This window comes from Lissotriton helveticus, chromosome 3_1 (assembly GCF_964261635.1).
Source record: "Lissotriton helveticus chromosome 3_1, aLisHel1.1, whole genome shotgun sequence".
Taxonomy (NCBI): Eukaryota; Metazoa; Chordata; class Amphibia; order Caudata; family Salamandridae; genus Lissotriton; species Lissotriton helveticus.
Genome location: NC_136061.1, coordinates 132,164,252 through 132,189,754, shown reverse-complemented (window position 1 = coordinate 132,189,754; position 25,503 = coordinate 132,164,252). Strand labels below are relative to the sequence as shown.

The 25,503-nt window shown below is 41.6% G+C and overlaps 1 protein-coding gene across 6 annotated transcripts in view; it reads left to right on the top strand.

Moving 5' to 3' along the window:
* Window positions 1-1,137: 1,137 nt before the first annotated feature.
* The window catches only part of SUMF2 (sulfatase modifying factor 2), a 292,583-nt gene continuing 268,217 nt past the window's right edge, over window positions 1,138-25,503 (top strand). For 5 of the 6 annotated variants that reach the window (XM_078679384.1, XM_078679386.1, XM_078679388.1 and 2 more), the window contains exons 1-2: window positions 1,146-1,233; window positions 23,710-23,866. In XM_078679384.1, coding sequence (XP_078535510.1) covers window positions 1,158-1,233; window positions 23,710-23,866 — 233 coding nt within the window. In that variant the 5' untranslated portion in view covers window positions 1,146-1,157. Of the gene's footprint in view, window positions 1,234-23,709; window positions 23,867-25,503 lie in introns of all 6 variants that reach the window. The other variant, XM_078679385.1, reaches the window with a different exon arrangement.

Below are 25,503 nucleotides of genomic sequence, written 5' to 3'. Positions count from 1 at the left end.
TTGCATGCTATTCTTGTCTTTTTCTGACCTAACAAAATTCCTACTGCTTTGCAGATGCTATATTGATGCAAGTCTGACTGTGAATGTACTGCATATGTATAAGATGCTGTAACTGTATGTTTAAGCGCCTTCCATGTTTAATACAATAAAAACATGTTTTTTAAAAAAAGGCTATGATAGGTGGGCATGCCTTTTCCTATTTGGCCCCCAAATACTGGAATGCTCTACCAGAAGATTTGCGGGCTTGTCCCACGTTAATAATCTTTAAGAAAAAAATAAAAACCTGGCTATTTTAGTTTGATGATTCTACATGTTGCCGTCTGCACCCCGGGTGCCGAGAGATCCCTCTCGGGATGATTTGTGCACCATTTAAATAATAATATTAATAATAATAATAATAATAAGTCTATTTCATGATGATTTAAGCATATGACCAGCAGATTATAATAAAGCTAGATAAGGCTAAGACGATTTCACATTCTTTACACAGTCCGTTTACAGAAAACAAATGCAAAACGTTTCCAACATTTCAAGAACTGAAGTGTATTCATGTGAAATCTGCCTTATTTTAAAAAGCAAAAGCAATTGCTCGGGTTCTCTAAAAATACCATGTTTTCGTGAGTTTCTGGCCATTCCAAGATGGCCATCAAATTAATCCTGACCTCGATATATGTACGAGACAACATTTGTTGCTATTGAAACAGAAGAAGGAAGACTTCCTTCTATCACGTGTGTCTTCTGCAAGAGCGAAAATGTGCGATCTAGTTTTGAGTGCAATATCATTTGAAAAAGAGACAACAATACCAAACTGGGACACTGACTACTTTACCTCCAACATGTTGCTTTTAGAACTAACGACACAGATGAATCCAATATTCTCAATTATCAAAATGAAAACAAAAATAGCTGCATACAACTGTAGATTTATTATTAAGTATAAACATTTTCGAATTCTTAAACTGGTAAAAAGAATTCATTTTTGTTGTTTTAAAAAGTGTTTAACTAATTAATTGTAATGTTTCAATACAGGCAAATAGGCGAACTTGCTATGTTACAATGGCCGACGTTTTGCATGACCTTTCCAGTCGTTCACGCCGCTTTTCTCTTCTACGCTTCCATTGGTAGATGCTCGAGCTCGACTCCTCCTCTTTGATGCGATGGCTGCTCACAGTCAGCTGCTGCTGTTGTGCCTGGCGTGCCTGTCTTGGATGTTAGGGAATGACGCTCAGCAAGGTCAGTGATGCTGCATTGTTTGGGTGGCACACTGTCTTGCCTTTTGAAGGACAAGTCCCTCTTTTATGGAAAGAAAGATCACATTGTTTTCTTTATTCTGCTTAGTAGCCAACGCACCCGCTTCAAAGAGTTAGCGTTTGCATGGAGTTATAGTGTGCTTCGCATATTTTTCCTTAAATGTTTTTTTAAAAGTCCACTTCTCTAATCATTTTTCTAGTAATTATACTGTTATTTTTCTCCTAGTTATACAGTCTGTATTGAATTGAGGTAGCATACCGTTGCGTCAGTACTTGGGTCATACTTCTTGTTAGCTCCTCCAGTATTTTGAGCTGCTGTACCTCAACTAGCAACTTTACATCTGGATTATTCAGTGTATTTCGACTGTTAGCCTCTAAAAAATATTCACAATCCATTGTTTTGATTTGATTTATACCGCCTGGTAGCCTCTACAAAAATAGGAGTAACATTAATTTATTTTGCATATTAATTTGTAAACCACGGTACCTGAAACCTTGCTTTTGCTTTAACTATCAAGGTGCTGCAATCTATAATGGTCCATATCGCTGATTATGAATAGAAGTTTATTTCTGAGGTTCTCGTGACTTTTAATATATCGCATTCATGTATTCATGTGTGTGTTCACGTGCGTCACGCTAATATCGGATTTCTTCCGAGCCAACAGTGGGGTCGTTCGAGTTTTAAAAAGTTATTGATCTGTTATTATTTTTAATTGTATTAACACGATGTGATTAACATACAGACAAATCAAGATATTCTGTTGAGAAACTATGTTTATTTTAATATTAGGCAACATAGGCCTCAATTTAAAAATGCCTTTTCAGCAAGCAGTATTCCCTGGCCAGTCCTCACCATGCACTCAGCGCACAGTAACTATTTTGTAAATTAAGTTTTGAAACATGATGTTTCTTTCCCATATACAACATAATGGCATTGTTACTTATAGATAATCTTCATTAACCCAACTCTTCCCTGCTACAGTGATTACTGTTGAGCGTGTCTCCTGTCAACAGAACATCCAAAGTCGAAAACGCCACACGTTCAAGCTTCCCATCCCTCCAAGATGGGAGACTTCCTGTTTCCAACCTACTAATATGAAAAGGAAGTCGACAGCTATCAATTTCCGTTCTACTGAACTCCAATTTAAGATTCAAGCAGTTACCTCCTGGGCTGGCAAACACCGGCTGTGGTGAGAAAGACTTGGACTCGGTGTTATTAAACCATTACTTATCCTTTCAAATTCATTACTACCGAGTTGATCCTCCTCATCCCAGTCCTCACTAAATGAGGGTGCTCCACCCACCACGGGAAGCACGTACTCAAGTCCCATTTCTTTTTCAGTGAACATTGGAATACAACCTCCTCACCCTGTCCTGACAGTCTGTGAGTATTAAGTGTACTAAAAAGAAAAAAAGTGCAGATAGAATATTCACTGGGAGGGGCTCCGACTGGGGCGAGGGGGGCCAACTCCGGATAGTAAGGTTTACCTGTAAGTAATGAACGTATGACTGGGGTGGCACCTCTTGGCTGGGTAGACTCACAGATAGTCCAGGTGCCGGAGTTGTAAATATTTTATGTCCATGAGACTTCAGATCTGGAGGCCTGATAGCTAGCCATTGTAGTCACTCTGGGGTCAAGGAATGCAGGTCCAGTCCTTCTCACACAGCAGGAGGGCAGTAGGTCAGCACAGCAAAGCAAGAATCCAACAAAGCATCAGTTCAGCAGAGTGGCAGTCCTTCAGCAGCACAGTAGTCATTCTTCGTGGCAGAGTTATCACAGACTGAGAAGCGTACTTCAGTGGTGGTGGCTGAGGTCCCGTACTTTTACCTAGTGGTGTCTTTGAAGTAGGTGAGACTTCAAAGATGGGTCTTTGAAGTGCACAAAGGGGTGTATGCAGCCCTTTGTATGGGGACAGGGCACAGCTTATTCAGGTATAAGTGAGACTGGGCCAATCTCCTCCCTCCCATCCTACCAGGATGGCCCATCAATTCACACCTAAGCTCCCAATGTGTGTGGCTGTTTAGGGGGAAAACACAAGCCCAGTTGCCCCACCCTCCCCACCCCGACATGTGATCAGATACAGGCAACAGGTACTAAATGGCTAAAGTTAGACAATAAGAAAAACTAACCGTGAAGAAGGGTCTAAGGGGAAGAGTTTAAAGACCTACTTGCATCCTATCCCCCAATCTAACTAGTAAAAAACACACAAAGGATGCTAAGGGTCTAGATAAAGCTCAAGAGAGCTATACACTCCCAGGTAATGTATGGAGAGCTAATCAATGTGTTCAGAGGAGCATAGACACAGAAAAGGAAGTAAGAATACCCATCAGCCCACCCATTGGCGGAATCTCGTCATCTGGGTTTTTGTGTAAGAACTGGTATCCACTAGATCCTTCACTGAATCGTATTGTGAGGAGTACTAGTATAGGATCCACCAGTGAGAGAAAGCCAACAAGATCAAATGGTGGTGCTGATGGTGAAAAGGAAAAGTTGCAGTGCACAGAGAATTGTGAGAAATTTAGAATCAAAAAGTGATTAAAATTGCCTGTTATGACGCCAAGGATAAGACTTTATTAGGAGGATCATCATAACGGCAAGATTAAAAGCAGAGTGATGATAGTGTGTCAGCAAATACTACTATCAGTAGATGGAAGTTATATGGTCGACATGTTTCAGCCTCACAAGGCTTTCTTCAGGACCTGTAAATATTACACTACTGCAACAGTGAAAAAATATATAAGTGAACCATGTAGATAAAGACCTACCGTTAGTGAAGTACTATATGGTAGTCTAAGATCATGGTTAAAGGAGTTCTCTTCTGAAACACAGAAAGCAAACATCCACAAACAGATATCATCATTTCCAAGAAGAACAATATTTCAATTATACATGTAGAGGAATATAAATGTACAGTGTTTATTTTGCATTTTGTAAAAAAAAACTCACCCACAAAGTTGTGTGGAACAAGCCTCACCTCGCCTGGCACTCGCTCAGGTTTTTGAGGCCCCGCTCTAAAGAAATAGGGAAGGAGAAAAAACACAGACAGTTTTGCGTATGTCATACTCCCTCGCTTCTTAGAAAATACTCTGATGTGGGGTGAACATAAAAGGAGAGGAAGACTCCAGCAAGCCTAAATAATTCAATGATCTGAAAGACCCTGAGGTTGTACTATAAACCATATGACTAGATCCATTAATATAAGAAAAGGGCTTTTAAGAAAAACCCGGAGCAACACAGTGCTCCCGTGTTAGCATTATACCTAGACTAAAGAGGGTGAGATGTGAGAGCAAAACTCTCACGACCCAAGAAAACCACAACTGTTAAGCCAAAAAGCCATTCAGTATGACTTCAGGAGAGGAGGGCTTCTTAGCAGAGATTGCATCTTTGCATCACCGGGCCACCAACCTGTCCGTCGTTGCCTCTAGCTACTCAGTGAGCCGAGGGGAAGGTAATGGACAAGGTGACCCGGATGGCTTTAAACGATATATGCGGACCGGAGAGGAGACTGTAAACAAACTCCTCCTCCGTCCGCTGATTGGTTGTTGTTGTTTTCCGGCTCTTTTACAACAACCAATCAGCGGACGGAGGAGGAGTTTGTTTACAGTCTCCTCTCCGGTCCGCATATATCGTTTAAAGCCATCCGGGTCACCTTGTCCATTACCTTCCCCTCGGCTCAGTGAGTAGCTAGAGGCAACGACGGACAGGTTGGTGGCCCGGTGATGGAACAATGCAATCTCTGCTAAGAAACCCTCCTCTCCTGAAGTCATACTGAATGGCTTTTTGGCTGAACAGTTGTGCTTTTCTTGGGTCGTGAGAGTTTTGCTCTCAAATCTCACCCTCTTTAGTCTAGGTATAATGCTAACACGGGAGCACTGTGTTGCTCTGGGTTTTTCTTAAAAGCCCTTTTCTTATATTAATGGATCTAGTGATATGGTTTATAGTACAACCTCAGGGTCATTCAGATCATTGAATTATTTAGGCTTGCTGGAGTGTTCCTCTCCTTTTATGTTCACCCCACATCAGAGTATTTTCTAAGAAGCGAGGGAGTATGACAAACGCAAAACTGTCTGTTTTTTCTCCTTCCCTATTTCTTTAGAGCGGGGCCTCAAAAACCTGAGCGAGTGCCAGGCGAGGTGAGGCTTGTTCCACACAACTTTGTGGGTGAGTTTTTTTGACAAAATGCAAAATAAACACTGTACATTTATATTCCTCTACATGTATAATTGAAATATCGTTCTTCTTGGAAATGATGATATCTGTTTGTGGATGTTGGCTTTCTGTGTTTCAGAAGAGAACTCATTTAACCATGATCTTAGACTACCATATAGTACTTCACTAACGGTAGGTCTTTATTTACATGGTTCACTTATATATTTTTTCACTGTTGCAGTAGTGTAATATTTACAGGTCCTGAAGAAAGCCTTGTGAGGCTGAAACATGTCGACCATATAACTTCCATCTACTGATAGTAGTATTTGCTGACACACTATCATCACTCTTCTTTTAATCTTGCCGTTATGATGATCCTCCTAATAAAGTCTTATCCTTGGCGTCATAACAGGCAATTTTAATCACTTTTTGATTCTGAATTTCTCACAATTCTCTGTGCACTGCAACTTTTCCTTTTCACCATCAGCACCACCATTTGATCTTGTTGGCTTTCTCTCACTGGTGGATCCTATACTAGTACTCCTCACAATACGATTCAGTGAAGGATCTAGTGGATACCAGTTCTTACACAAAAACCCAGATGACGAGATTCCGCCAATGGGTGGGCTGATGGGTATTCTTACTTCCTTTTCTGTGTCTATGCTCCTCTGAACACATTGATTAGCTCTCCATACATTACCTGGGAGTGTATAGCTCTCTTGAGCTTTATCTAGACCCTTAGCATCCTTTGTGTGCTTTTTAAAGTTAGAAAATGCCAACTTTCTAAAACATTTATTTTCAGAATTGCAATTTAAAATCCGAGTTCACCATAAGTTTGGATTTTAAATTGTGATTCCAGAGACCTCAAACTTGAATCAATCATATCTTCCCATTTGGAAATTACTCATAAAATGTAATAAAGTAATCCCAATGTTATCCAATTGGAAATATAGGCCTTGCTCTAGTGAAAAATGAATTTAAGAGTTTTTCACCTCCAGGACATTTAAAATGTAAAAGTACATGGCCTGCCTTTTAGATAGAAATTGCACCCTGCCCTCTGGGTTGCCCAGGACCCACCTTAGGGGGTGACTTATATGTATAAAAAGGGAAGGTTTGGGCCTAGCTTAAGGTTTATTGTGGCAGTATAAACTGCACCCCCATGCTCTGCAGTGGCAGGCCTTAGCCACATATAAAAGGCTACCTAAGTGGGTGGCACAAGGAGTGCTGTGGGCCCACGAGTAGCAATTTAATTTAGAGGCAATGGTCATATGTAGTGTACTTTACTAGGGTTTATAAGTAAATGAAATATGCCGCTTGGGTGTAAGCCAATGTTACAATTATGGTTAGATTTGGTCTGTTCTAACTTTGAGATCACTATGTTACCCCCTAGGAGGGTCATTTGGTCGGACCACGCCTTAATTTTGTTTACCTGGCCCATAAAATCCAAAAGGGCCGAAGGAACTACCTGTCTTTCAAGCTCATGCCCAGCGAATAAATTTGTCTACCTTTTCGGACTCCCTTCTGTCGAACCGGCCGACCCTGCCATTGAATCTTGATTCTGCGGTGGAATCATTCAATGCTTGGGTTGAACAAAGTGCCGTTCTACATACTAATAAGGGTGGTAGCAGGCGGTCGAGGTTGTCTCCCTCCAAACCCTGGTTCTCCCATGCCCTTAGAGAGCTCAAATCAGGGTGCAAAAAGTTGGAGCGAGCCTGGCGCCTTGAATTCTGCCCGGAACTTAAGTGCAAGCTGCGGAGGGCGCAGAAGGTATATTATGCTGAAATCAAGGCTGCTAAAAGTAGCTACTTTTCAGGAAGGATTGAGAAGGCGGACAACAATGGCAGAGAAGTCTTTGCCATTGTTCAGAGCTTTCTCTCCCCTTGTGCTGCCTCCCCAGTTCTTCCGGCATCCGATCTGTGGTGTGAGGAACTGTCATGTTTCTTTGATAATAAGATCGCTAAAATTCAAGAGGAGCTTTTAAACTCCGGTGGTCCCCTTCAGCTTTCACCACCTATCATTGATCTGGGTGCGAAGCAACCTGTCAGCCAATTTTCCATCTTTGAGGCAGCCCAGCAAGCTGATGTGCTGGCCATTTTGGAGGCGCTAAAGTCTGGCTCACCCTCTGACCCGTGCCCTGCTAGGGTTCTGGGGGGAGCGGCTAGTCTGGTGTATCAGGAGGTTACCCAGGTTGTTAACCTGTCTCTGGCTTCTGCCTCAGTACCTCTTTGTTGGAAACAGGCGAAACTTCTTCCTTTGTTGAAGAAGCCCGGCCTAGACCCCCTGGCTACTTCCAGCTATCGCCCGATATCGTTGCTCCCGGCATTAGCGAAAGTGTGTGAAAAAGTTGTTTTTAGGCAACTAAATAGTTTCATTGAATCTTCTCATGCCCTGCACCCGGCTCAATCAGGGTCAGGGCTGCTTTCAGCACTGAGACGGCTCTGGTGGAAGTCTCAGAAGCCATTAGGGAGTGTCCCGACGGAGGCGGCAGAGCGGTCCTGGTTTTGTTAGACTTATCTGCCGCCTTTGATACGGTACCCCATGCCCAGTTGTTGACAAGGCTGGCAGAGGTGGGGCTGTCGGGCGCGGTTCTGGCCTGGCTGTCTTCGTTTCTGTCTGAGCGGTCGCAGCAGGTATGGATGCCCCCATTTGCTTCATCACCTAAGAAGCTCACCACCGGGGTACCACAGGGCTCAACGCTAAGCCCTCTGCTGTTCAACGTTTATATGACTCCGTTGATCTATCTGGCTGAGCAGTGGGGAGCCAAAATAATGTCATACGCCGATGACACGCAGTTGTTGTTTACCTGGCCTAAGGACTGCTTAGACGCTCGGGCTGTCTGTTCTTGTCTGACCAATGTCTTCCGATGGCTTGTCTCAGCTCAGCTAAAATGCAATGAGGACAAGTCAGAGCTATTATTTTATGGCAATTTTCCGGCCAATTTTAGGGATCTTATTTGGCCAACTGATTCTGCATGTCCTAGCTATCACGGAGGCCCGGCCAAAAACCTGGGGGTCTGGTTTGGACAGGATCTTAAGTTTGAAGCTCACCTAAAAAAACTTACTGCGACCTGTTTTGCGACCCTTAAGTCACTCAAGAGGTTCCTTCCACTTCTTCACAGGGAGGCGAAGGAGACTGTTTTGCGTGCCTTGATCCTGGCACGGCTCGACTATGCCAATGCTCTCTACAGTGGTCTCCCGAAATACCTGATAAATCGAATGCAGATCATTCAGAATGCGGCCGTGCGACTTCTGTTCCACCTTCCACGACGAACTAGTGCACGTGCCCATCTTCGTGAGCTCCACTGGCTCCCAGTGGCACATCGCATTCTGTTCAAATCATTGGTTCTGGCCTTTCGGGCCTTGCATCACCAAGGCCCACAATATCTGCACAAGAGGTTTACCTTTTACACGCCTCACCGTGCTCTTCGATCGGCCAATCTCCGTCTGATGTCTATGCCCAAGGTCAGATATGCAAGACTGGGTGGTCAGTCAATTTCTGTCCAAACAGCACGGTCCTGGAATGCCTTGCCACTTTCTCTGAGAGCATCAACCACATTAGCGGGATTCAAGAAAGGGTTAAAAACCCATCTTTTTAATCTTAGTATGTAGTTCTCTGCTTCTTTCTTTCTGGATTTGGTCTGTTTAGTGCTTACATATCGCGCCAGGATACTCTGTAGTAGCAGAGCGCGTAATAAAATATTTTATAACATAACATAACATAACAATTGTTTTAAGCAGAGAACACAGTCACTTTAGCACTCGTTAGCATTAGTAAAGTACCCGGAGTCCCAAGGCCAGCAAAAGTGGAGCAGGAATACAAAAGGTTTGGGGGTGAACCTATAGAAAGAGCCATTTCCAACGCTATTCACAAACTCAAATGCTGCCATTTGTTGACACCCCCAGGATCAGGAGATATGCCAGTGGCTCCTGAGCGGCTTGCTCGCGGTGCACACCAGCAACTCCCAGTCCGAGCACAGATCGTGAACGGAGAGCGCAGCTACAAGCAGTGCACCAAGTTCGCAGTCCCAAAGGCAACACAGTAAGGATATAATAATGTTGCTTGCGACCCTCCAATTGTTAAGGAAAGAGTGAAGCAGCGAGCGTAGAAACATAACAAGCTGCCTGAGGTGGCAATATTGAATTAAGCCTCCCTGTGGTGTGAACAAAGAAAAGTGCGACCGCGAGCATATGAAGGGGTATTAAAAACAAGCATTTACCATGCAATGGTCTCGGCATTATCAAAGGTAGAGCTATTGGCATTGCTCATGACATTTTTTTTTTTATCTTAAATAAATGGCATTGTCATTTACATTGCCAATAGCTTAATCGTTAAATACATGGCATTGATTAGCACATTAACACCAGATTACCGTTGGCAATGCTTTTTTTTAATATATCTCACAGCACTGTATGTTGAGATTTTAGAACACGTACTTGAAATATTGAAAAATAAACTAGAACTCCGGGAATACAACATGCAATTGTCTAAAACTCCAGGACTGGCTCAAGTAGTCACGACGCCACTCTGCAGCTTAGCTCGCATGCTCACTACACAAACATCTGTTGTTCCTATGCATAGCACAAGCTCTCTCCTCACACACGCAATACACTCCTAATCTACATAACAAACAGATTCACACCTCTGGTTACGCCCCCCTCTTGCAGCGCGCAGTTTTTCGCACGCTATTGCCACAGGCACATTTGCTCCCACATAGACAGCACATGGTACTCCCGACATTGCACACAGAGCACACGCATGAAAACACACACAGATCACAGGGGGCCCATTGCCATGTGATGTGAGACGCTTCCAAGTGCTGATGGTATAATCCACTGTATATGCTGGCGCTCCTTTTATGCTCGTCCTAAATATAAAACTGCAAGTCCCGGCATGCAACCCATCGCTCGCTGCAAATCCTATAAAGGGAAAGATAGAGCACGTGACAAGAGGTCACATGGCGGGTATGCACACAAAAACAATGTCCCTCAAAAACAGACTCTCATACCCCAACCCCCCTACCCCCCACACACAAATGACGCAACTACCTGGCAACACAGTAAACATCTGGTTGCAGCTGCCGAGGCAGTATGCCTGAACGTAGTTACTGTAGATGTAATTTGCTGTACCCTTGTAGTATGCTACTGTTGGAAAGCGCCCCGATGCCTTGGAGCCATGTCCGCGCTATATAAAATAACAAGAAATAAACGAAACGCCCAATGCACGCATTACAACACCGCACGCGGGACACTCACCCAGAAGATGATGTTGAAAGCGAAGAGTCTGACTCCCTACTCTCTTCAATGCCGACAAAACAAACAGGCTTTTCATCATCTTTCCTGCATGGTAATTTAAGCAGCCGAGGGCTCACGTGTTGCATGTCTGCAGACATGTAAGTGGTTCATTGCGTGTTAAATTCCTTCCCTCTTTCCCAGTTTAAACATTTGCGAAACAGTTTACATTCCCCTATCATGCTGGATTTATTTAGGACTGTGTTATAACAACACAGAAGTGTTGTAAAGTGGATCTTTAATCTCTTGTTTGACTGTCTTTATGAAAGTCGCCCACTCACCCCAACAGTTTAGGTTGCGCAGCGCGCGCCCCTCTCCAAACTTGGTGAAACGTGCGGTTGCGCGGCGCTGACTGAGACTTTCATCTTCCGACCTAGAAATGTTAGAGATGCGATGCGTGGTTACTCGGCAGGTAAGGGAAACTGCTCGTGAAATTCGGGGGGGGGGGGTCAATGCACAATGACCGTCTGGTTTTGATTCAATGTTGTTCTGAAGTAACATGTCAAGAGGGGCACCTAATTCTCCCATGTATCACATGTATTTATTTGGTCTTGTGCTGACTCCAATCTAACTCCCCACCCCAGGCTTGGAAGGTCCCTGCATTTTTCGTTCCCTCCACCAACCCTCTCCCTCCGCACCCCAGGGACGGAGTGTTACACCCTTGCTGAATTGGTGTGTTCTAATTGTAAAACTTTTTTTTTTAATCTTAGCAATTTTATATAGCTCGAAGCCGCGAACTCGACGCGAAGGTATTGGTGTGCTTTGCATGAGCACTAGTTACATTACACAAGGACACGTTAACAGCCTTCGACTTTCTGCCCTGCCCCTGTGCCGGTTTGTCTTGTTCAGTCTTCGTGGACCTGAACCGTACAATACAACACGCAGATGTTTTTCCTGTGTGGTGTGTAGTGGGAAGGGGGGCGGGGGTCCGCCCTAAGGCGGCACGAGTTTATCTGCAGCATCGCGGCCAAATCCCCCCCCCCTCCGCTCAGCTAACATACGGCCGCGGGGACGGGCAGCAACTGTTCTAGCTATGCCACTGCGGTGTGGTGGACCTGTGTCTTTTCGTTTGCATCACGATAAACCAGGGTTAGACCGCTTACGATTCAGAATGGACTTATCCCTGATCTTACTGAAATAGAAAGCAAGCGGTGTCAAAACCAGTAGGTCTGGCTTTCATAAAACAATTGATACCAGCCCTAGTTAGTCTATATGTTAAACAGTGCATGCACCACAGCTCTGCGGGAAAACGGCTCACCTTCACTGCGGTGCTGCCTTCAGACTCGAGGAGGAGGCTCTCTGCACTTGAAGACTCGGCGGTGGACAGGCAACAATGGCGGCCAAAAGCTTCTGAAAATGTTCAGGTCCGGGGGCGTGGTTTTGCTGTCCTGAGTGACGGACGACGTCACTGTCTAAAGAACAGCAAAACTTACGCCCCCAAATCCGAAAAAGACGGAGCTTCTTTGGAGGGACGGCTCTCTCCTCCAATGGCTGGCCTCCATTTAGGAAGCCAGCCAATGGAGGAGAGACAGAACAGGGAGGCGGGTTCTTCAGCCCTACTAAGAAACATAAGATCTCCTCCCGGAAGCTGGCAAGCCAGCATTTCCGGTCCTCGACCTAAAAAATAAGCATTACGTTTCAGCAGACAGAAGACAGCCGAGCCTGAAGGACCGGGAGAAGGAGGCTTTATTTCATGTGTTTGTGGAATAAGAAAGTGGACTTGGGTAGGGGCTTCCTGTGGTGGGCGAGGTGCCTCATTCAGTGAGGACTGGGACAAAGTGGATAGCAGGACTTCTGATGAGACTCTACTGAGGTTCCCGGAAGCTGAGACTGGGACTTCTCTGAGTGAGGGACACTCTGGCCATGTCCCCTCCCTCAAAGGGCTGATTTGCCTAAACCTGAGAAACTGAACTAAATGTCCTTCTTGCTCCAAAAAACATTTCTCTGGGTGGTCTGGCTTGTGCAAACAGCTATCTGTCTTCAGCAGACTTTTTCACCACCTCCTCAAGCTGTGAACCATAAACTTGCGACCTGAGAACTGATTCCTTTTTAGGTCGAGCCTACAGCAGCGCATGCGCTGTTGCTCAACATTTAGTAAGGGGCTTTTGGAAGTGCTACCCTGGCCTAAAGCTTGGGTGCATGTGGCCTAATGCTTGCGTGCATGTGCGCGTGAACGCACACATTCACAGCCGCCATCGCGTCTCGCGGCCCTTATTGTCACCTCGGCTTGCACTCACCCCTCCTTTCTCCCCTTTCAGCCGTTTGGATGTTTTTTATCTCTTCCTCGCATCGCTGGCCTTCCTCTCATCGCTGGCCTAATTACTTTCACTTTTGCGGCCATTGAAACATATGGGCTTTGATTTATTCTTGTGGTACAAGTTCTTCAGACAACCACCGGAGGGCGCACAAACACTTCCATTGTAATCCTTATCATTGGATAACAAAGACGAGCCTCGCCTGCGCGTGCTGACTTTACAGTCTGCCAAAACGACCCCATCTGTACCTTCGAGGAGCCCGGAGGCTGTCTGTGGTCAATTTACCACAACTACTGTCTTGCGGCTGTAGCTGAACCAGCCATGGATGCCTCTGATTTCAAAGCACAATAAGAAGTATCGGACAGCAACTGCACTTGCTGCTCCATGCGCAACACTGTCAGAGTTAGATTTGGTCCGTGTTCCATCAGACCAGCCAAGGATATCCTTTAAAAAAGACTGAATAGCATAGGATGGGTAAGTAGCTGTCTTTCTCGCAAAGTTGGCAGCTGCATAGATGCTTTTCACAGCAGTCTTGACCCTCTTGTCCACTGGATCAGCTGGGCTTACCTTCTCTGATATTGTAGTATCATGTGAGGCCAGGCTTGCCATAAGTGTATCCACCTTTACCATATTTCGTCATGGACATTATATATAGGGTACATCCTAAACAGAAATCCCGGAAACGAGTCCTTATCAATTTCCCTCCACTCTGTTTCCAGGACCTTCCTATCAATGAGTGCAGAGGAAGATTCTTTGGATCTTTCTTCTAATAGTGAAAAATTAAAATGTCCGTTTCTTCCATCTGAGAGGTTTTAGGGAAGCCCAGATTCTGTCTCGCTTGCTGCATGACCTCCTTAGTTATTTAACTTTTGCCGTCCCCATTGCTTTAGCCAACAATATGGATGTCATCTTGGGGATGCATTGATCCCCCTTATATACTCCTGCATTTCTGGGAATCTGTCATGTCACTCTGTGCCATCTGTGCTTTTTGAGAAATTACACTATGGGCCACTAGCTTTTTTGATTCTAAGGCTGCAGTTATTGCTGTCATAAGTATGTTCTATTAGTGCTGTTTCCTAATAAGCCTTAGTTGACTCACAATGTCAAACTGCACAGACACTTTGAAAATTATGTGCATTTTCTTTGCACGCACCACCATCTGCACGTCCAAGCCCTCCTTTTCACACATTAAGCATTACGCTCTAGGGCATTATATTGTGTCGAGAGTGTTAACACCCTCTTCCTAAAATATTTATTTATCCCTTCATCAGTTTACTGAAGCCGCTACTAATCATATGTACAGGACAGTGTAAGTCTGATACGTCACATTCCTCAGCTACTCTCCTGAGGACCTGTCTGCCACGATCTGCGACCCTAAAATAAGTCTGTGTGAAGATGTTACCAGGACTCTTGGGACCAATCTAAACAAACAAGGGTTCTGCAAAGGGGAAAACCTCTGCAGACCACTCGGAGTCTGAACAGTCACTGAAAATATGATAAGATTAGTGGTTTGTATGTTGTCTTTTATGAATTGCTTTTATTCGAAATAAAGACATATAAACTTGACTTGATAAGATTAGTGGGTTTCTGCATTTCATCCCAACTTGTGCCATACCTGAAATTCCATAACCTGTCTATGCCTGATGAGGTCTCTGGGAACCTGAATATGATCCTACAAATGTGTCCGTAGCTTCCTTGCCTTGACTGACTGACTGACTGGAAGTGAGCTCAGATGTTGATGGGCTAAGGTTGGGTGCACAGGAGAATCTCCAAACTTGATTTTCTTTCCACCATAGCTAGCTCCATAGGCCACTTAATCATTTATGTATTTTGTTCCTAATGAAGGAGAATGGTCCATTAGAAGTTCTGCTTTGGCTTGCAACTGTTAGTGTTTTTGGGTTTAGATTTTTGACAAAATTAATATTGATGAATCATGATTTGTATGAGTATTATATTTTATACTGTAATGATTTTAAGTAATCGCACAGTTTACTAATAAAGGTTTATTCCTTTAAAAAAAAAAAAGATTTGTATGAGTTTAGTGTATACATGATAACAGTTGAAACCAGTTTAATATAATGTCCAGAAGTGTGTTTATTAACATGTTATACGTAAGCCATATTTTGTCGAAAACTCCATTTTATTTAGTATGGATGCTGTCTAGTGCTCACTCCGATCTTTTTCCGCCTCCTTCGCCCATCTCGTTCCTCTGCACATCTTCTCTCCCGCCAGGTTCCGCAGAAGCAAAGACAAGCGATGTAATGGGGTTTTCCTTTGTGTGCACGTATTGTGAATTCATTTCTACATGTCCTAATGTTTCAGATCCTGAAGGTTCTTCCACTGTAGTACCGCTGCTATGCTTAGTATTCTTCTACTGGCATAGAGCCTATTGTTTAGAAGTGTCTCCGATTAGTTTAACTTCCCATGTCAGTAAATGCTCGATGCTTCCTTAAACGTGGGATAGTGTTATGCACTTATGATGTGAAGTGTTATACTTTAATTTGCTTAATATTTGCTACTTTTGATAATGCCACGATGAAATTGCTGTTTTCTTTCATTTGTTATGCGAACATGGTGATTTTGATTTTTAGAATGAGCCAGAAGACTTCCTCATTCCTCTAGAGATCCTTTCTGATTTCTTTGTAATTCCGATAGTTTAATTTAGAGATTTTCCTGAACTACTTGGAGCTAGGGGTGGTGCACGATTGCTGATGATTTTGCTGTTTAATCAGTCTTAGAACAATTCTGATTATGTATTTGCCATTTTGAGCATTTATGGCATCAACCGTTTATTCTGTCCCACTTCTTTTTTTTAGATTAAACTTTCTCTGATCAAGAACTCTGCTATTAAGTGGTCCCAGTTACCTATTTTCTTTGCCAAACTAATGTTGGAACTGTTGATGGGGAGGGCGCCTTTTATATCAAAATTACCCCTCCCACCAAGTTTAGTGCACAATTCCTCGAAGTAACTCGAGCAAAATATTTTCTATAGTCTTTAAATCGATGACGTTTGTACTTGTAGTATATTTGGTGTCCCATTTCAATGTAATGTATAAAGAAGAAATTGCATAGGCCCCATAAAATCTTTGTGTGCTAAATATGAATTATGTTTGATTTGAGAGAAAAAAATGATGTAATTATTTTATTTTATCTGTTTTCCAAAATGAATTCATGTTAATTACTGACATAAAAACAACAATATGGGCAGTCAGGGTGATAAAAGTTTCGTTAACGGGTACTCAAATAATGTTTGATGGGAATCGTGGTCTACCAATTTGATAATGATAGTTAAATGCTGCCCTCTGGTGGTTGTTAACAGACTAGACAATTTCTTAATTTGCTTTTCTGCTCATTGTATATTTTACTTACCTAAACCACTTCTACACTGATCACGTATCGGTGTTTAGATTTTTTCAGGTATGAACAGAAAGAGTTAATCTAAACCAGTAAAAAGAAGACCTTCTTTACAAAAACTATGGCCTAATGGTTTCTTTATTTCCAAATTCAGTATGGTATTTGAGTGCGTTTGTCATTATTATTTCTCAATGTTACTTCCGCTGGATATTGTATTTTTTTCCCAAACTTGAATAGTCGTAACATGTCAGGTCGAATTATGAAGTGTGAAATGCAGGTCATCTTATATTCTTAGCTTTCCCTTTAATTGGCAAAGTTACATTACATATATCTAATGTAAACATTGAGCAGAACTATCAATTCTGACAAAACCGTTTGAGGATGAACAATCTGTGCAAAATTCCAGTTCCGAATTCTTCATTGACCCACTCGTTGTGTCACCTAGTATTCCTTTGCTTTTACTTGTAACCCACAATGAGAGTCACACAGTGCAAGAACGATATTTAAACTCCCTTCTGGTTAATGTGTGTACAAGACGTGATGCGTTCTTCTTCACCAGGTTCAGCAGTCTTCAAACGGTTGCATTTGAGTAATACTAATGACCTTTTTAAAATGTCTTTATCTACTCTGAGTGCATCATGGCCTTATATCACATTTTCACCTGTTGCACATGGTTGTTGCATTGGGAAGGAATCCGTTTTTTTCATCTTTTTTCCTGGATTTTCAACTCTATATATTACATCTTAAACAGCAGGTCTTTTACTATCGAATGAAGTCGAGACCTAAAAAGGTCATGTTCAAAAGGTGAAAGTAAAATTAGGGCTAGTTAAATGTCTATAATATGGTTTGTAATGCATGCTTTATTTTTTTAAGTTCAGAATAAGTTTATTAGGACAAAAGAATTACAACAATGTGCAGAATATAAAAACAATGAAGGCAGTAGGCTCATATACAATGTATCAAGTGGGTTTAGAAAATAAACAGAATATGAACATAACAAATAAGAAATGCAAATACAGTCAAAAATAATAACAAGCTATATTGTACAAAAGAAGGTATACATAGAAATATAAATTAACACTAAGGATGTCATGGAGGTTTAGTAACTTCTTGCTGCAGAGGTCTAGGGGTAGTAGAGCATTTAGCACTAGCATCAATGAATAAAATGACTGGAGCCCATAAATCGGAACGCTTGGATGCCAAATGTGATGGATATACAAATGTGATGGATATACAAATGTAGTGTCTAGCCTATTATTATAACAGACCGCATACCACCATGCTTGATATGAAAGCTTAGTGAAATCCTTCCAGTTTCTCGTTATTTGCTGGAAGGCTACTGCTATTAGGAGGTCAATTATTTTGACGTTAAAATCAGAATGTTCTCAGATGGAAGATAAGCTACCTAAAAAAATATGCAATGTAGAAAAGGGATGAGTGGACTGAAAAATCAAGTTTAGTTGAGTCCATACCTTTTCCCAAAAAGGGCGAACAAATTTACAATTAAAGAGTAAATGAAGTAAATCAGCATGTTGGGCCGAGCAGGACCAACATTCATGTGAAACATCAGAGTGGAATGAGTGGAGGGTAAGAGGGAAGAATAGAAGTCTATTATAGATAAAGAAGAGCGTTTGCGTCGTGTTTGCAGCCCTGGATCTATAATATAGTTTAAAGGGTCTGGAAAACGGGATTGGTTCCACAGATGAAAATGCGTCTGAGACCGCCCATTACCTTTATTTTATTCTTTCTGCAAGATTTGTCTGCCCCTATCCAAATACTATAAAAAAACACAAATGCTAGCTGCCATCACGTTTAGGGCTATTGCTTGGTTATATAAAATTTCTACCAACTGCGACTCACCACGGGTTCAGCACCTCAATCCCAATATTGTAATTAATAAGTGTCCTGTGCAATCCACCTCCGAGATCCGCCGCAATTATGTCTCACTGGAATCCAGACAGATAGATTGAAGATCATGGAGCAAGCACCAAGAATAAAGTCCCACTCTGTTAGGTAAAGTCTTTTCAATATTTTTTATTCTTCTTTAGTAATACAGATGATAGGACAACAGCCAACGCGTTTTGTTCCTTTCGAAGGAACTTCCTCAGGGCTAAATATTATAGGTGAAAGGATCCGTTGTATCGAACTTTAAAACTTTAAAAGATTCGAATGTATAAACAATAGAAGACCCCACAATAGTGGTGAAGTTGTAGTAGACTCCAGAAAGTCTTGTTTGAAACAGGAGCTCTGTTATTTTTCTAACCACAAACAAGACTTTCTGATTACTTTGGCTGGAGTCTACTACTACTTCACCCCTATTGTGGGGTCTTCTATTGTTTATACATTCAGATCTTTTCAATACTTTGGATCCTTTCACCTACAATATTTAGCACTGATGAAGTTCCTTTGAAAGAAACGAAATGCGCTGGCTGTTGTCCTATCATCTGTTTTACTACAGAAGAATACAAGATATTGAAAAGATTTTACCTTACTTAGTGCGACTTCATTCTTGGTGCTCCCTCCATGATCTTCAAGATATTGCTTGGTTATATGTATAGGTCTGGTATTTAAAAACAGATGAAGATTTCTTTTTGTTATGATCTTTGATCACAGGTTTTTTGATGAATTGGTTGTGGCGGAGGCTCCTTGTCTCGAGGAAACGTTTCACCATCAGACTCCATTCTGTCTTACCTTAACTGAGTTCCACAACCCTGCAAGCCGTCTACTTTTTTATGTTGAGCCAAATTGGTGATTCATTAGTGTATGCGAGAAGGAATGAGAGGCAACCCTCTTCAGGTGTACAGAGCAAGAGCATGGAACAGTCTTCCCCAGGACCTACATAAGATCCCATATTTGAAAATATAAACGAGAGCAACTTTATGGACATTCAAAATACCTTCATCCTGTTGAAACCATATTTTTATTTCCTTTCCCATATTGCTGGTTGTGTGGGTAATATTTGCCCTGTTTTTTTTATTTTCATTCATCCGTAGCCTGACAATAATTTTGTTGGCTTTGTATGGTTAAAGACTGTTTATTTAACAACTGCTGATTACACATTCTTAGCTGAGTCATTCTGCAAATAAATAGTGTCTGTCTTTACCACCAGCTTTAGGCGTGTAATTCCTTCCCACCCAACTCCCAAAGTGTGAGGAATGTAGAAAGGAGTTTTTTGGTCGGAGTACGTCAGACTGTGCAGCTGTATGGTAGCAAAGAAATATTGGTGGCATGCTGACTATTGGCTTTGTGTTTTGTAACTCACATTTGCTTGCTTTATTTTTGCTGGCTTTATTTGTTTTAGGCGTCTCACCATGTTGTTGTCCCTCCTGTGGAGCATAGCCTGTTCACCACCTCTCTGACTGGCTCCTTGTATTCTTCCACAAGTGCTCACTTTCTGGGAACTAATTCTTTCTTTTTCGTGAGGCACTCCACGAGAGTACATGTTTTCAGCGGTCTCCCTTGTATGTGTTCACAGCAGCAAATGTGCTGTATCTCTTTGAAAAGGTTTCCTGTCTCATTTCTACTGCCTGACTAAGTGTACTTATCTCGGCCACTACCCATTCATCAATATCGTTTGCCCGTGAGGACAGTGTTTTGCTTACGAGCTTGTTTATTGTGGTCTGTGCTTTTTACCAATAGCATAAATTAAATAATCTCTTACTCATTTTCATGCCCAGGCCATAGGCACTGTAAGTAGGGGATCGGGGGAACTGAAGAACCCTCATAATAAGCCTGCTGGAGTTCAGAAGTCGAATGAGCAATAAAAGGCCTTTAGATTTGGTTTTTATCTTGTATCATTTGGTTTGCATTCAGAGACAGAGGTCAAATGCCAGGCTCTGCTTTGACAAATTGCTGTTTATTCCTTTAATAGGAAATTTGGTGTTTTTACTTTTCTTTCTCTGACTGCAGAGTGAAAGGATTTATGTGACAATCTTGCGGGGAACTAGGAGTGTGAAAAGGCTGTAGAATTTTGTTTTTCCTAGCATACAACAAACATGAAATGCCTGTAAAAAAACTGTCTAATGATTCCAGCACCACTGGCGCATAAATGTAAACTCCTGCATGAGCCTTTCTGGTACACATCTTTTCAACTATCCTGTTTCTCACAGGCTTTGGAGGAAGCAGCATACTGTAATTTAAATAGCATGTGTTCAAATACATGGCGAGCAATTTATCAGCTTTTACTTCAGTACTGAGTGTTAACACACACTTCCTCAAGACTAGAAATGAAGCATCTATAGTGTGTTATTTGTAATTCACATCTTAGCAAAATTTTGATATTTTGTATTAGGTTCAGCTGAAAACAGCGCAATGATACATTCAAAGGACCTTTCACAAGTATAATCAGGAGCAATAACGGAAGTATGTGCACAGACATTGCAAACAACTATTATAAGAACCACCCAAAATGCTCCTTTTATCAGCAGCACTTACAGGTGCAAGTTTTGGCAAAGCGTGGGGGTTTTTGTCAAAGAGTTTTTATAGCACTTGCTACCTTAGCAGAGCCTGTTTCAAAGCATTCCTAATTTCCTAATATTTACGGATGAGAGACCAAGGGAATAAGGAGATTGTGAAGCCTTAAAATTCTATTTCATTCAAATTCAATAACCAAATGACTATCTTTGCACACTTGACTCGCTAAAGGCAGTGCTAGCAACCAGAGAAGACTTGTGGTAGAGCGACATCAACTCAGATACAGCATAGCAGAGTATTCTCAAATCTGTATCCCTTTTAGAGAATAGACTCATAATTTAAAGAGCAGCATGGAATGAAACCCTTAAATAACTCCATGACTCTTACTTTCCACATCATGTACATCATTCACTCCACCTACCTTACATCTACCTGTCCCGTTGGTGCCTCTGCTGGCACCAACGATGCCCGTGGCTGCACCACAGACCATACTTTTTGACTCCTGGGAGAATGTTTGCTAATAACCATAGTATACAGCATTATTAAAAAACAGTGGCAAAGCCATTAGGTCCCAAAGGCAAGACATACTGACTTTGCCAATGCTTGCTGTCATTGAGATCCGAGTCTAGTTGGACCCTGCGAATGAGATTAACAATGACATCCATAAATGCACCAATTCACATTGATGAATTTCTGTGCACAATTTAGTGCTGCGCTCTTCTTAGGCAGTCTCTCCTAAGCCCAGGTTTGAGAACGTTGGTGCATTTGCCTTCATGAAATAGCTTTTGGAAGAGGCTCCTTAAACAGGAAATTGATTGCTTTTAACTGAGACATCAGATTACTGCCTACACTGCCAGTTGTGTGATGCACAGCCCCTGTTGAGTTTGTCTCACCAGTATGGACGGTAGCTTTGAGGCTTGGAGACACAGTCTTGCCTTGCATTCAAAATTAAAAGATTTAGGGATTTTTCTTATTACGGGTAACTTAAACCTATAATTGACCAAATTAAAAGAGATTTTCAACAATGGACACTTTTAAACTTATCCTGATGGGTGAGGATACAAATTATATAAACGATTCCACTTTCCATTCCAAGATCTATCTTTAACTTAATAACTTTCATGGTTTCCCATTTTGTATGGGGCGGTGCCAGACTTCATGTAAAACGTTCTAAGTTACATTCCTCATCGTTTGGATTTTTTTTTTGATTGGCACACTATGTACATGCTACCCACTCACAGGAATACACTGTTATGGGTTACAATGGAAGGGTCCATCCTAAAATCTGATTTGGATTAAGCAATTTATTATATGAAAAGATTGACATTCACACATTTCACTAATCCTAATATTTATTCTTCACAATTAGCATGGTAGAAACCACATAGGCATATGAACATTCGTCTCCATTACGAAGCTCCAATATGGGATAATGCTGACATTCTACATAAGAATACTGAACTCATTTGGCCTCTCTGGATTAAACATAAAATATATAGAATATCAGATGTATTTCTGTTGTCTCTTTCTATCAAGTCATAAATATATTTACACCTGGAATTTGAATTGCCTTCATCATACTTTAACAGTTATCTTCAACTTACCTCAGCCCTTGCTCTTAGTAGGACGAAAAGTCCTGACATAACTTCTCACTCTCCTATTGAATGTTATATTCATACTTGGTAGCATTTTAAAGGCACAGTCTCTAGTATATATTCCATTCTGATTGATTCCTCATTCTCTACTGAAACTTCCAGTAATTTAAAATCATGGTGGTCCACACGCCTGAATATAGATTTTGAAGAAGAGGAGTAGAATACTATCCTAGACAGTTGTAATAAAGGATTTTGGGACTCTCCCCTAAATTTCACCTACCTCAAAATACTACATCGTTGGCTCTGGTCCCCGTCTAAATTGCACTTAGCTACCCTGAGCCCTGACTCTTTGTTGGCAATGTGAGAATCCAGACTGTTTTGTTCATATTTTGTGGGAATGTCCCAACAATCATACATTTTCATTTCAAATTGAAAATTATTTGAAAACACATTCCTTTATTACAATCTCTTTCACAACGTTTGTCACTTTACATGATATTTCAGAGTTATCTACCATGTCTGGTCATGCCTTTAAATGGCTTGCAAACACTCTTAGTTAGGCAGAGATTAACCCCTCCCACGCTCATGACGAGCTGAGCTCGTCATGAGCCACGGTTCTCGTGTGCTCATGACGAGCTGAGCTCGTCATGACCGTTAGAACGTTCGCACGCTGGGGAAATTCCCCTGCTGTGCGAACGTTCTACACAAACGGGTTGAGGTAATGACGAGCTCAGCTCGTCATGAGCACACAAGAACCGTGGCTGAGCTCGTCATGAGCACCGGGGTGCTGTGCGCCCCCCACTTCCCCCAGCACGCCAGAGGAATTACCCCAGCAGCCAAGGGGTTAACATTCTGCGTTTTTGGAAGTCCAATGTTGTTCCGAATTTTCATTCTTGACTTAAATGTAAATATTACTTTATTTTTTGTTTTGTTTGAATACGCATTTTTATCTTTTGTTGTATTTATTTTATGTCAATGCTTGAAATAGTGATGATGGTATTGAACCTTCTCTTTTGTTCTTTGGTGTTCTTTTTTTTCTTCTTTTCTTTCTTTTCTCCATCTTTTCTTTCATTCTCTTCTGTTTCTCTTATCACTATTGCATATTTTTTGTATGCCAACATGCCTCACTGTTTTAGGACTGATATATGCGAGTTATTCAATGTTTTTACACTTTTGAGAAGACACTTTTTAATAAAGATTGGAAAAAAAGAAGACACAATCTTAACTTCTCATTTCTTTTCATTGCCAGGTTTTCCACTTTAAATACTAGACTAGACTATCCCATTTTTGCATGTATTTAGACTTTGAAGTGGCATTGTCACTGCCCCTAATACAAATGTATTTCCGGTTTGCACATATATAAATGCACTTACGCAATAAGTAATTTAAAAACTTTTCTTATAGCATCTGATAATGATGACCTCATGGTGCAGCTGCCAGGAGGAAAATTTAAAATGGGAACCGACTCCCCGGACAGCAAAGATGGTGAAGGGCCCATTAGGGAAGTGAAAGTCAAGCCATTTTCCATTGAAAAATATCCTGTAACTAACAAGGATTTCAGGTTAGTACTTGAATCATAGTATTTTCTGACATAAACATCACCAACAATGGTAAAAAAACGTTCTCAAGTTGTAAGACTGATTGTAATGCCCACACACAAGCAAGGGCTGATTTTAATGCCATACATGTCTGAAATCCCCACAAAGCCACCACTGTTTGCCATGCCCTTGCATAAACAAAAGATTTTCAGTTACTTACACACAGCTCTAAACTATGAGTGAAGGTCTTACATTTTTGATTTTTGAAAATTTCTTTATTTTAATCTTTTTTTCTTGAGCAAAGCTGACAATTTAGCATATTCTTAGGAACAGATATTTGTGCATGAAATGTGTGTCCATTTTATGTAGGCATCGCAAATGTTCCTTAATTTTAAGCAGCTGCTTAATCACATCAGAGTCTTATTATAACAGTGTGCATGCATCTTTAGAGTTTTTACTGTGCGGCCAAGACGCATATAGAAATGATTAAACTTTAAAAATTCTATAGCTTAAACTCTTCTTCAAAGTTTAATACATAGATAGATGGCAGTAAAATGCCACTTGACTTTGAATATTTTCCATTCTCCATCTCAAACCTTGTCAAGCTCAACTCTCTGCTCTCTTGGGTGGAAATATATTGAAACCGTAATTTGACTGCCTGTTACTATAAACACCTTTGTATAAAATGGACCTTCTCTACATACACACCCCGGTATGGTGAAATGATCAAACAGGTTGGTGAAGCTATCGCGCATCAAGCATTAACCGTTTGTATTAATCCTGCACTAATTTAAGGTGTGTTTTTACTATCCTGTTACATTGTACGATTACAAATAAATTGGAACATAAAGTTGATTTTCCTTGTGTGCTAGAACTAACATACAACCCTTGCAGCAGCTCCCCTCCCTTTTGAGCTGACCTGAGAAATGTTATTGGATTATTGGTTATTGGAACCATGGAAGCAGAGCACACTCTGAGAATATTCTCAGTGCATGACTACAGATGTAGCTACTTTTTGAAGTGAGCGAGCAGAACATACAAAGATTTCTCCAACTATTATTTTCTCCAAAGCAGTGGGCTAGTTTGGTTGGTAGAAAATAAAATGACAGTTTTTTCAAATAACGAGATGACTACCATAGAGCACTGTGAATGAAGGTAGGACCAATGTGCAACGAAAACATCAGAAAAGTTTGTGCCTTCTTTTGTTGGTCTGTTACCTGCACTTACATTCCTTGTGGCCCACAGAAATGAAGGCATCTTGTGCTTGCCGAGGCTATTGCAAAGATGTGTGGAATAAGTTCAAGTGTTGACGTGTGGTGAATGCGTCGCCATCATCATGAGTGTGGAAACCCTTATTAGAGGAGTTGTCGAGGGGCGTGACCTGGGAAGGTGACGCTCGCTCGGACAGGTAGGAAGACTAAACCGGTAGATTGGGCAGAGTGAATCATTTGCAAGGCCGGGGTGGGTTTCGGCAAGCAGAGAGTTTAGAAATAGAAAGTGCTTTTATAGAGCTGCAAAACAATTAATAATTATTATCAAACGGTGCCCTGTTTAATTTAAATAGGGAGGAATTAAACATTGCTTTCCGATGAATGAGTGTGATCACAGAGCTACCTTTCACCAGAAGCAGGTGATGGGAATCTGACGGTAAGAGCTAGCT